Source organism: Chanos chanos, chromosome 10 (genome assembly GCF_902362185.1).
Source record: "Chanos chanos chromosome 10, fChaCha1.1, whole genome shotgun sequence".
NCBI classification, from domain to species: Eukaryota; Metazoa; Chordata; class Actinopteri; order Gonorynchiformes; family Chanidae; genus Chanos; species Chanos chanos.
In genome coordinates, this window is record NC_044504.1 from 22981989 (window position 1) to 22996159 (window position 14171).

Genomic DNA, 14171 nt, shown 5'->3' on the forward strand with positions numbered 1-14171 from the left:
CTGGTGTAATAAAGGGTACAATAAATGATTCAGTTTCATACAAATTGGGGAGAAGTAACATGTGACAACAACTTTATTACTGATGTCTGGGGATCAGTGTGTCAAAACAGCAGGGCTGAATCTTAACTGACCTCATCCATTTCTTATTGTTCTCTTTTTATTTTCTGTCCCTTACCTATCCTTTCCTTTTTATCCTGTTTTCTATCCATGGCTCCCATTTTTTTTCTTTCTGTCCTTTTGGTATTTCCTTGTTTTCCTCTTTCTTTCTTTTTCTTTTATGTTTTTTATTTCTGTTTTTGGTATATTTTTCTATCACTGCAATCCCATGCATTCATTTTTCTCTTCTTGTTCTTCATCTTTCCATCTCTCTCTCTCTCAATCCTAGGACAAAGAAGTGAATCTGGAACAGGTACACCAGCGTTTAAGCAGCCTGTTGGACGAAGATCTGGCACACAAACAGTTGCCGGGCCAGTCTCTGGAGATTTCTGCCCTGGACATAGGCAGTATGCATCCACGTCAAGGCTCCCAGGAAGCTGTGCGGGACTTCACACCAGGGGGCCTGTCTGTGACCACTTTCCTCCAGGAGGGTCCTGGGACAGGAGGCCGTGTCCCTGGCCGGAGTCTGCCCCTCCCACTCAGCAGTTCCACTCTGCCTCCCTCTATTCGCTGCAAACACCGGGCCCCCAACGGAGGGCTGTTCCGCCAGAGCCCCGTAAAGACCCCCATGCCTTTAGCCTACCAGTCAGTACCAGGAGGACCAATCCCAGAAGCCATTGATCCCAGCCACGGGACCTCCATCTGAACTAGCCAGTCAGAGGCCATGGAAGACAAAAAAAACTGTCTGCCAATTGATCAGAAGAAAAAGTGTCAGGCACTATGAGATGGCTGGACATGATGACAAAGGAGACATCTATATCTATCTCTCATACACACACACACATACATATATATATGTATATATATATATATGTGTGTGTGTGTGTGTGTGTGTGTGTGTGTAGAGAAAGAGAGAGAGAGAGAGAGAGAGAGAGATGTATATGTATGTATATGTATGTATATGTGTGAATATATATATATATATATATATATATATATATATATATATATACGTGCGTGTGTGAAGGGTTTTTTAATGACACAAAAACACAAAAAAATCTGACGTGAAGGAGCAGACTTGATTTTTTCCTTGTGCATAATTTGTAAATATTAAGAGACTGGGGTGAAGTGTATTTTGAATATTCTTGTTTTCTGAAGTTTAAAAGAAAAATATATTAAAACATAGAAAAAAGACTGTTTTAACGGCTTTGTAAATTTTGTTCTAAACAAATAAAGACAAGAATTCCTTGTGGTTCTTTTCTAAGTGCCAAGTTCAAGGATATTTCCTTTGAAGTGAAAGTAATATATGAATGTACCATGAGAATTCATTGAAAAGGCTAAGTATTTTTTTTCCATTACTGTTATTAATGTTTGGCAAAAAAAAAAAAATCATAGCATTAAAGAGAGGCAACACATTCCAGCACAACTCCAAACATCTTGAGGCATCGTTCTCAGAAGGTTTGCTTTTCTGATGAGGACAGCAGCATCATCATATAGATTTTGTGTATTTTTTTTTAATGCGATCTAAAGGCTTGCATCGCAGTTCAGCTTTTACACAGAATGTACCGCTTAGGAAATGCACACTGTAAACATATTCATATTATTTCCTCAATTATTGTGGAAGTGTCAACAGATGAATTGGCCTTTGTAGTAAGTCTGGGAGACTGTGGCATTTGAACACACACAGACAGATACAGAAAAAGCCATACTCACCTTTCATAAATTCTCATGTGATCTTGTTGTGTATTGGAAGCAGGATAATAACGATGCTAAAGACAGGAAATCTAAACGGTTTGAAAGATCAGACACGTTCATTTGTTTTTCTGTGATGTTTTAGCGCAGACATTTTGATTGCAGGATATGTCTCATCTTTGCTTAAGGTGTGTGCAGCAGGCTCTGCAGGTGTGCTGCATCTCCATGAGCACTCTATGGATTTCCTTCAAGGTTCTGCTTTAGATTCCACATTGATCTTGTGCGCACTTTAGATTAAATTCACCTCACAAAAAAAAAAAAAAAAGATTAATTCCATCTCCATGGGGACCAACATTCTGAGTGAACAGAATGTTGGATGGAATATATTTAGCATATAAAGTGTAAAATGTACTGCAATATTTTGAGAATCAGTTGAACTACCTTAGTGTATAAAGCAGCATTTGTTGTTTTTCTTTCACATTGCAGTTTTACTTACTTAACATTAAGGTTTAATGTTTAAAAGACTTCCAAATGAGATATTTCTGTAACTCCATTTGTTTGAAGATTCTGTCAACTAAATGAGATTCAGATTCAGACAAAAACATCAGTTTACTGAAGGAGGGACATAGATTGTATGTGGAAGACAGTGGTCTTCATTCCTGGGATTTGCAGTCAAGATTATATTGTTTTAACATATTCATTTTGAAGGCATAACATAGTTAACTTTTTCCATTTTAATTTACACCTGTACTAATGTTACTTTCTTCCACTTCTAGCTATGATTTGAGATGGCAGTACTTCGAGATGGTTTAAAATTTCACCTTATGTTTCTTTTGGCAGGGACTGATAGACTTCACTTTTGACATTATATTTGATCACTGGGGTAACTCACTCCCATTGCAGGGTGATTGCCTTAGGACCCCCTGACACAGTAAACACACAGTTTTAAGCCTGGCTAAGATGTTGCAGTGCAGAGGCATCTGACTCCTGAGATGTATGTTTTGGATGATTGTCAGTTTCTTCTCCCCTTTCATTCTCTCCTCCCCTTCATCCCCATCTTCAGTCTTGTTGAATCAATCTGTCAGTTGTAAGAAACACAATTCCTCAGGGCTTCTTGCTGGAGTGTAAATGACCACACTGGGTCCAAACTGATAGAACTGCCATATTGTAGTAAAACTAGAATCCCTGATTGTAGCCCAAACGCATTTCTAAGGTGTAAGTTACAGACTTCTTCAATACTGAGGTCCTCCCTTTCGATATGCTTGTTTTTGCTGTGGAATTGATTGCACAAGTTCTGAACTTGAGTTCATCGAGCTGCAATTTCCAAATGCGTAACCAATCTTTCAAAAGCAGACCTATTCAAAAAAAGTTGTTTACATTCAAATTAGTCTCTTGAATATGTTTGACAGGCGTTTAGAGTATCACCTATTTGCAGTCTGAAATGAAATAATAATTTTAATCCTTAATAAACCTTTTCACAGATGGCAAGTTAATCAACCATAAATACACAGACATCGTTTGATGTTATTATATAAATCGGTTTCAATTCTTTACAAAATTCCATAGTTATCATACGGCATCTAAACAAAAAATTGTATAGAACAACTGTTAGTAATGTTAAGGAGCTCAATAACAGGCAATGTAAGATAACACATGATTGAATTTAAGATTATGTAGCACTCAGAAACTTTGGTTGAATCTTTGGTCTATGTAACTCTCTGAAGCTGTATTCTGAAGTGACATAGCTCCACTTCTCTAATTGAGGAGTAGACCATCTGTCCCTCTCGTCTGATGTGTCTGGTCACCATGAGACTTGATTTAGACACAGGACACCATGGACCAAACTAGACATGCACGCACACACGCATACACACACAAAACACCATTACCTTCAAACAAGGCTGTGTCTGGACACACCATCTGTGAAAGTTTCATGGGAATATTTTTATGGTAATCTTATTTTCAAAAATCTTCTAATATGTTCAGTTCCCTCCTGTTATTGTGAATATTTTATTTTTGTATACTAATCCAGAAAGCTTAAAGACTTGAACTGAAGAATGTAGGCTTCTTTGGAAAGCCTACATTAGGCATGAGACACAAGACTGTGTTAATCTGACTCTGACTGCTCTACGGAGTTAGTACCACAGCCTCTTGCACTCAGGATTATAAATAAATAGAGCTGGTAAATTTGGTTTTTTTGTTGTTTTTTTCTTTGCAATCCTTCATCAAAGTTGATAAAATGTAGTTCTCAGAATTGTAGTTTATATCAATGGAATTACCAGGAGATTTTGCCAAATGGACTTTGTACTAAAAATACACGGCTAAAATTAAAATTTGAACCTAAAATTGGTGAATATCATATTGTATTACACAACATGAAAATTAGGTTAAAAAAGAAACAAAGATATAAGATGAATTCCCAAATTTAAGTTGACATTTCCTTTCATCAAAATATATTGCATTCTATCTAATTATGTTTTCAATCTATCGGTAAAAACAGCAGAAAAGTGTGCCAAATTGTATTTAATTTAATTGAGCTGTGACAGCAGTGAGCCAGATAGCAGAGAAAAGGTGATTAATTTCATGGCCACTAAAATTACAGTCAGCCCAAAAAAGTGAACGCAACACTTTCGTAGTGTGCATAACACAGACATGAAAGATGTTTATTAATATGCCATTAATGTAACGCATTGACTGTCAAACACATTTGTGCAGTCTGAGAATGGAGGAGCATGGCTGATGAGGTTTTTTTTCATTTATGGGTCTCCCCTGGGCATCATCTCCTGAGCCCTAATAATACCCAGAAGGCAATGGTGTCAAGATAACACCATTATGAGGCCAAACATTGTAGCGGTTTCAATGGGCTCTTTTGAGAGTCAGGTGATGGAATGAGTTGGCATGGGACACCACTTTATCATATGGCTTAATGAAGTATTGCTCCTTCTCCCACTCTCTATCTCCTCTCTCTCTCTCTCTCTCTCTCTCTCTCTCTCCATAGAACCAGCTTAGAGAATACGAGGAAAACCAACAATGGAAGGAGTATTGGTTCAGCTCTCAAACATGATGAGGAAATGAGTTATGTGAAATGAGTTATGTGAACTGTCTAAACTCCCAAATTTTGCAATTTACTACTACATCATTGTGAGTAGAGCATTGAACCCATAGATAATTTCAGGGGTGTTATATAGCAACTCATTCTGGAAATACAACTATTACAGAGAATTTGCTCATTAAATACATATATGTATCTGTCACGTATCTATTTGATTGAAGGTGTGGAGGGAAACAAAATTGACAGTTTTGATTTCCGGATTCAACATCATCATCATCATTCAGCAACTGAGGCCATCAACAGATCTTCTCCATCTGAAGAGATGGGCAGTTTATTCACTGGAAGGAAGAATTTCTTATCTGCCCATTGTTTACTGCTGTAGATCAATGTGCTCATCCAGGCATAAAACACTGTTTCTGAACTTGACAGGGGCAATAGACATATGCAATACCTCCCATGAACAAATGGCGGTTTATATCAATTGCATTAGAGAAAACAAATAAACATTAACATTGAACTACAGCAATTAAACCACTGTTGGACAATATCCAAAGGCCAAAGGAGTGTTTTTTCCTTGTTGTTTTGTCTGCTCTCCAAGGTTTTACGTCAGCATTTGCAAGAAATCCAACATGGATTAGTAGCCTATGATGTACAGTATGTCAAAAGTGTGCCATATTTAGACAGAAACTCTGTAGAGTTGTATATTATGAATGTCAGCTACACATATGTACCAAACTGAAATGAAACTCTCTCATCAAGTGTCCAAACCTTCCCTAACTTGAAAGCAGCACGTAAAACCACCCTGAGAATACAGCAATACAGCACTGACAGCTGCTTCACCTTATCAGTGGCACTGCTCAACCCTGCAGCTTGACCTTGAGAAGTAATTTGGTGGATCAATATTTGCAGAAACGAAAGAGGGAGAGGGAGATGGAGAGGGAGAGCCAGTATAGGTACGCTGGGAAGACGGATAAAAGTATCAATCAAAAAGAAATTCATTTACAAAGAAAATCAAATTCATTTGAAGTCTTGAGATGTTCTTGATTAAAAGCAAAATGTTATGCACATGTAGATTGGTTTGATGCACAAATTTCAAAGGTTTTTTGTTTGTTTGGTTGGTTGGTTAGTTGTACATTTATCTTTACATTTATTCATTTGACAGATGCTTACCTCCGAAGCAACTTACAAGTGAGGCAGAGCACAGTGTAAGCACACAGCTGATAAAGAAGATGGATAGCTAACTTTCAATACATGACCAAATACAAGAACATGATAGTAACAGACATTAGAAGAGAAAGGTACTGTTATATGGGGCTGAAGAAGTACTAATTATCATGGGAGTTACAACAAATGCAAGAGAGGAAGCTACTGCTCCAGAAATGAGGGTTGCTTTATAAGCAGGATGAACAGAATTGCTGTGGTCAATATAGTGTTACTTTTGTATACTGATACTTTCTGAGTACTTGGAGTACCTCAATGTTTGCCACCACAGAACTTTCAAGGACCTGATGTACTGTACTTCCTCACGAATAGCATTTGAGAACACCACTAATTTGGTATTACAGCCTATGACAGGTACCTCAGGCGATCAGTAGTTATTCACACAACACTTTCACTTTCTTTTTTTTTAAAGCAAATTTAGGGGAAAAGAAAGAAAATAAAATAATACCTTAAAATGTTGAAAAATATTGCTGATCGGTTTTGTATTAAGCTTCCACCAAAAAAACAAAATGGTCAGCCATAATACTCATTCACCTGTCTCATTAGCAGTAGCACATTTTCTGTTCTGAATTAGAAAGGTCTCTGAATCACCCACACATTTGAAAGGACAGTCTCCTCACTATATGTTAGGCCCTCCCGCTTCCCTGATAGACTTAATCTGTAAGCATTACAGTGCACAGTGTTTGTCTCCATGGAAATGTGCAAATGTGCAATGCCAGGCTGTTTGTTTTTTGAACGATTGATTTATTTCTATAAATGTGTGTGTGTGTGTGTGTGTGTGTAGACCTGTATATATATATATATATATATATATATATATATATATATATATATATATATATATATATATATATATATATATAACAGAGGAAGTTTGCCCACACAATGCAGTGTGGTTAAGAAACATGAGGATAACTGTCATACCGGAAATCTGTTAACATTCTCTGTATGATGTTAGATGTGGTAAGGTTACATCTGGACTCACAATCCACACAGCTGTGGATTATTGATTAAAGTTGTCTGAAAATGAGGGTGAGGAAAGTTTAGTTTCTGAGTACGTTATCACGACACAATAAGAGTTTCACTGAATGAGGCACAAGAGTGATTGCAAATGCATAGGTTTTTCAGTCACTATTATCATTTAATGAGACAAAATGTATGAACAAATATGGCTCAAGGATGTTTTAAGTTGAACTAACAGCCTAATGGAATGCAAACAGAGCCTTCTGTATCCGTTGTCTCTTAGTTATGAGTCAAATGATGTTCCTTTTCTACTGTTTCCTGATCCACAAATAGAATTAATGTAGGCTATGTGTGTGCAGACAGTCGTCTTCGAAGCGAGCCTGAGCAGGATTAGCAATGTGATAAACAACTTCTCTGTGTTTGATAAATAATCCAGAGGAAGAGTACCATCAAGGCAGAGCCATGAAAGTTTGATGTTCCTCAACGTGAAAGCCCCTCTGGAGCACCGGAGAGAACAAGAGACACCTGCAGAATTTCAACTTCTCTCTCTCTCTCTCTCTCTCTCTCTCTCTCTCTTTCTTTCTCTCTCTCTGTCATTAGTTCTATCCTCCACACATTTTTTTCAATAAATTATCCCCTTTTCAGACTTAGACATATATTTAAGTCCTAAAATTAACATGTTAATGGCGTTAATGGAACAGAATCAATTTTAAGCGTGATGTCTTCTGCACATTGCATTCCTAACTGACATTTATCTAGGCACCATTCCCTTTAGTTACCACTTCTATCTCCACCTACTTCTCACTGTAATTTATGCCCCAGCGCTAATCACCATGAGCAAGAGAAGAAAAGAAAAATTAATGTCAGTTGAAAGCACCCCTTCTTGTCAGTTAGAATCAGTAAACAAAGCTCTTTAATATCTTTCTCAGTTGCACCTTATAATGGATTAGAACAACTCAGCTGTTCACTGATGGTCCAAACCAGCACAAAATAACTCCTCTTCCCAGATCATCTAGATCATTTGAACAGTATTATGTGCTTAGCTAAAAGAGGACTAGTCTGCTGATGACATTCGTTATCAAATAGTGGCCATATGGCATCTTTAACAGTTTTCACACAAATACCATTAATGATTGCATCAAATGCTTTATCTGTATCTTCCCAACAGGAGACATCCACACAGAGCAAAGAAATCTAACCTTATTCACCCCCACTTCCCCCAATATTTGTCTTGTCTGAAGCGATATCTGACAGCTTAGCTTTTCTTTCTTTCTTTCTTTCTTTCTTTCTTTCTTTCTCTCTCTCTCTCTCTCTCTCTCTCTCTCTCTCTCTCTTTCTTTCTTTTTTCTTTCTTTCTTTTTTATATTTTTCTTTTTTTTTCGTTTTTGGCATTTTTTTTATCAGTGTAATCCCCTGCCTTAAACCCTCCCTCCTTGTTCTCCAGCCAGCCACCTTTCTCTCTAGCCCAGGACACAGAAGTGAATCTGGTACACCAGCAGCCTGATGGACGAAGATCTGGCACACAAGCAGTTACTGGGCCAGTTCTTTACTATGAAGCATTTTACAGAACATGTATTTTCATGTGGAGGTTGTTGTTCAGACATTACAGTGGAGTCCTCAGGAGAACTGGTTCCACTTCAGTATCAGCCAACTAAAACAAATGAGATATTCATGTAGACTTGTTGGCCTAGTGTCCTTTTAGAACTTCTCTGAGAAGTTACAGTTCAGACAACTTACAATTGTGACAGCTCTGAAAATCTGCCGAGAACAGATTTTTCAGTTGCACCACACGAAGCATTTCTATCGTGTGCTTTAATTTTTGGTACTGATGTTTGTGTCACTTGCAAACAACTTATTAATGTAAAATCAAATCTATTTGCTTCCGTCAGCAGCATCTATTTTAAATGGTTCAAACTATTAATTAATTTCAAAATAAGCTGTACTATTGACCTGTTTATCAGAATATTGTTGTCAATCATAAGCTGTTCTGTGTTAAGCTTTTTCTCCTTCAGTTCAATCAGTGTGTAAAATTAGCTCAACCATATCCATAAAGTGACTGGATAATGATTTGAGTTGGAGGGGGTATGACAGAATCCTCAACAATTCTCAAGCCACCTATGATGATGTCTATTTTCAAAGTACCAGAGTATCCACTTTGCATACCTGACTGGCCCATTTGTAGCTAAGCATGGGTAGTCTGGACTTAACTGGGAAGACTGAACACGTGACAAACACATATGGGCAGAATTTGACCTCATAAACTATATCAATATTATTTTATGAGGTAGAGTGTAATATTGTCCTGTGTGACTTATTTTAAGGGAAGCTGTCTATTGATCAACATAAATTTGCAATCTATTTGTGTTACACTTTTCATACACTGTAAAACAGTATGGGGTTGCAACTGGTCTGCGATGTTTTTACAATTTGCATTCATTAAAAATAATGATTTGTGGTTTTGTTTTGTTGTTCTTGTTGTTCTTGTTGTTCTTGTTGTTGTTGTTTTTTGTTTGTTTTTGTTTTGTTTTGTTTTTTAGTTAGTATATCCAAAGAAAGTAAATTGTTGCTATGATTTCAGAAGCAAAACTCTTGTTTGTTAATGACCAGTTGAAGTATTTTCCTGTGAAAACTTCATTTTATCACTGCACAATTCGACTCGGTTTTAGACTATTTATAAAGCAGATCTCAGATCTAAAGTACTTGACCCTGTCCGAGATGTGAGCCAGTTCTCTTCGGTGCTCCTTTACCTTGTGATTATACTCACTTAGCTAAAAGAATAAAAGATACATTTGATTTACACTGTGCAAGTCATTCATGTGTGGTTTGTCTGGTATTGCGCTAGGTTTTCACTAGGTTTTGTAGAAAGGGTAAAGAAGCCATGTCAGGGTAATCAAATACTTTAAATACTTGTTTTACCCAGTTCTGCTCTCAGCTGCAAGGCTTGGCACAGCTTATTCCTTATTATTATGTTGAGGGAACATTAACAGTATTGGATATCTGAGTTTAATTAGGTACCCTGGTGCAATGCTTTGTCACTGGTCGCCTTTGCAGTACAATGTGTACTCTGTCTGTGAAAGTAGCTTATCCCCCTTTATAGAGTCCTTTCCACTACTGGCCTTCTGATCTCTATTTCTGTAATATTGTCCATAATACAGCCAAGAGCTTTATGTAATCATACACCCATACACATCATTACAGTTCTCAACATCTCTCTCTCTCTCTAATACCAATACCAGGCTGGAATCCAAAGTGTGCTTTCTTTCAAATCCCCCCAGCAGGGTGAGACTTGGCCACATCACCTATGAAATATCTCTGCATTAGAAATAAACAAAATGAACAAACAAAAATTCAGGGAATGGTGGCATTTGATTTCATCATTTGTGGCTCTCATTACTGCCCTAATCTTTCATACAGAACCAAACAATGAATGATGATTTCATGCTGGTACTCATAAAGAGAGCTCTTGAAATGGTAGACAGTATGCTTCTGAAATGTCCAGCAAGCCAAGAGTTGAAGTCATACAGTGTGGATTTTGCATTCCTTGATCTCCAAACATTAGTGTGAAATGTTTCACACACAGATGCTGAACAAAAATAAGATGTAGTGGAATTGAGAAGGAAAGTATGTTCGTGAATAAGGTTTAAGGTGACTTAGAAAAGCTGACATGTTGAACTGACAGCTGTGTTTCAAGTGTAGTTGGAATGCTAATATTTGTAGTAAGTCTGGATTGGTATACTTACAAGTGATTGGGAGCATGCATGCGTGTGTTTAGAGTGTGTGGTGTATGCACTATATAGTGTGGATTTGGCCACATATGCCATGTGATAATACACTTAAGAATAACATGTCCATGACATCTCAACTTCATGTTAGTTTTCCCAGCAGTGGAGAGTATGATTAAGATTAAGATCAGATTAAGATTAGATTAGATTAGATTAAGATGTAACACTACCTTTTCTCAATTTAAGACTTAATGAGCACACCAGTATAAATTCAGATGCAATGTACAATATGATTTATTTGATCATAAAAACTGACATTAATTACTTCAAAGGGAAGGTTAAACATTCTGACATTAACAAGGTGGCAAGTGGGATGGTCTGTCTGCTCCTCTTTCTCCTTCTACTTAATTTATGGGAAGAGAGACTGAGAGGGAAAAAGCTAACAGAACACACAGACATATACACACTTGCCATATGCTCGCCATTTAGTGGCATCACGAACAGTATAGCTAACATGCAGGAACTGGCAGTGAGGCAGGACTAATCCTTTGTGAAGCTGAGTGAACTGCTACTGTCATTGTCAAAAAAACTGGGGATGATGATAATAGGTTTCCCGCTGATATACATGCATGAATTACTTAATTTTATAACTTTGTCCCACAGTATGTGTGTGAGACTGTATGAATGTATGTCAGAGGTTTCATTACTGTTTCATGTTCATTTTTCCAAGTGGTTTCATAAAGCATGAACATTACACTGACATAGCGTTTTCTTTGCCATTATGTGTTGTAACCAAGAGAGACCCAGTCACTCACTTACACAGATATGTATGTATGTGTATATATATGTGTGTGTGTGTGTGTGTGTGTGTGTGTGTGTGTGTGTGTGTGTGTGTGTGTATATATATATATATATATATATATATATACACACACATATATATATACACACAAACATGCATGTCTGTGTAAGATTTTTTTTTTGCTAAACGCTTCAGTAAAAAAAAAAAAAATACACATCATATCAAATATGGAAAAAGTACTAGCTCTCTGAGAGAAATTATGATGCATTAACTCTTGATGTTTTGTTTTCCATTCTATTTGTTCATGGTTTTAAATTTTCATCTTCAGACACACAGCTCTAATCACTGATCTAACAATATAACCTAGTCATACTGACATGGACTGGTGTAACAACCTCGCCTCCTCCCTCGCCGGTTTCAGCCATTCCGCGCTCAGCGTCACCGGTTTACCAATCACCGGTCTGATCACCTTCCTTTTGCACACCTGCCCTCATTTTAGTTCCCGATGATGCTTCTCACTATTTAAACCCCTCTGCTGGATCAGTCAGTGCGAAGTCTACACTTACCATGTGTTTACTGAGCCGTCTTGTGTTTCGTGTTCCGTGTTCATTGTTCCTAAGTTTGCTTGGCTGCCTGTTAACCTGTTTTTGCACTCTTTCTTCGGTCCCCTGTTAACCCTGTTTAAGTTGAGCCTCTTTCTGTTTGTTTATTTGTCATTAAAAATCTTCAGTTCACCGCACTTGTGTCCAGCACCGTTGTCCTTCCTGACAACTGGTCTGTATTTTTTAAGTACACAAGAATAGTCATGCTTAAGTACAGGAACAAAATCTTTATTAAATATCGATTATGATCCACAATGAAAGATATTACACCAACCACAGGTGGGATCCACTTGTCCATCTTATTTTTTAATGTGAAATTGCAGTAATACAGTTCTCTATTGTAGTGCAATTGTTTTTTCTAATTCACATTTTTTCCTCAACTTAGATATGGCCAAATCCCTCTTTTTACTATTCCCTGCTGCTTACACAATCCAGATGATCAGCTGGTGAGCTTTAAGGTTACCACACTTAGTCGTTACCACATTTTTTACCAGACTGTGGAGGCCTTTCACAGGAAGCCATAACATGCACACAGTTCTATGCTATCCAGCTGTAGTCTGCAGGGGCGTGTCTAAAGGGGTGGTATGGGGTGGCACCAGCCCCCACTGAAATATGATTGCCCCCCCAAGTCTAGTGGACTAGAGTACTGTCAATCTGACAATGCCCAACGCCATTAGATCAGAGCGCTGCCAATTGCTGCTTGATTTGCGATGCAGAATCACAGTACCACGTTTTTCAGACAAGAGGAGAGACACGACTCGACTACAAACCACGACTCTGTATACACTCAATTATACATTTCGAAATAGGTGGACTGGGGTGTTGTCATTGTCTGCTGCAATAATATGCATAGGTGAACTCCAGATAACAGCAACAGTAGTGAGTGATGTAGCCTACCGACGGCAGAAGGCTACTGAAGCCTCAGTTGCCCTAGTAAAGATGACCCTCGCAGATATAACGGCTTCAATAGCTCCCAAAAGTCCCATTATAATATTACGTAGCTAGTTAAGTAGCTTAGCTAACGTGAATCTGCCAGACTAGTGAATAGCTATGACTTTCCCATGTTATTCAGCAGTGGTACACCACCACTTAAATAGAAAACAGACAAATATTACTTTATCGGTTCTTCCTGTTGTTTTAAAGACACGGTCACATTTCCCAATTCGGCTATGATAAAGTGGTAAACACTGAAATGTGTTGTCCCATCCGTGCAAAACAGTTATTCAATACAAAACGATTCTCAGGCTCTTGTGCAGTGCCTCTTTTCATGTAATGCCATTTGTGTTAGGGCACAGGGCACTGCACAAGAATCTGAAAATTGTGCCAAATGTTCTCTAAGCCAATTTGCAATGCTGTGTTTATTTCTGACATTAATCTCCCTAGAATCAGTGGTGAACCACGCCTATCAGAACTTGGCCTTCTGCACCTTCCCTCCCAAAAGAAAATCACTAATGAAAAATATGGTGCATCACTGGATATTTTTCTGCTTTAGGCAAAGTATAATTTTACTGCTCCGTCTTTGAAAAATGCGTCGTTCTAGTTACACATACACACACACACACACACACACACACACACACTATATGACATCACAGGGCAGTCACTTATGTGTGATTTGGCTTAGGCAACATTGCTGTTGTATTTCCAAGTTCACCACTAGCTGGCAAAGCACACTGTCCACGTAGTATAGTAACAGCACAACATCTACTGCCATTTTCAACGCTGGCTATCAATCCCTAGTTAGCACTAAGCTAGGTCTCGTGTCTGTGCAAGTGAGCAGGTCCTCTAGAACAATGATTCTCAACTGCAGCCCTGGGGGCCCACTGTCCTGCATGTCTTTGTTTTAATTCAGGATTAACAAACCTGAATCCACTGATCAATTAATCATCAAGCCCCCAATTAGCTCAATTAACCATGATAATGAGGAGTTAAAACAAAGACATACAGGACAGTGGGCCCCCAGGACTGGAGCTGAGAATCATACTTCTAGAATACCCTGGAGCCGTGGGAAAATCTGAAAG

The 14171-nt window shown here is 38.0% G+C and overlaps 1 protein-coding gene across 2 annotated transcripts in view; it reads left to right on the forward strand.

Annotated features, from left to right (window-relative positions):
* grid1a (glutamate receptor, ionotropic, delta 1a) overlaps positions 1–802 on the forward strand; it is a 183455-nt gene extending 182653 nt beyond the window's left edge. For both annotated transcript variants that reach the window (XM_030786758.1, XM_030786759.1), the window contains one exon: positions 386–802. In XM_030786758.1, coding sequence (XP_030642618.1) covers positions 386–802 — 417 coding nt within the window. The remainder of the gene's footprint in view (positions 1–385) is intronic.
* Positions 803–14171: the final 13369 nt, after the last annotated feature.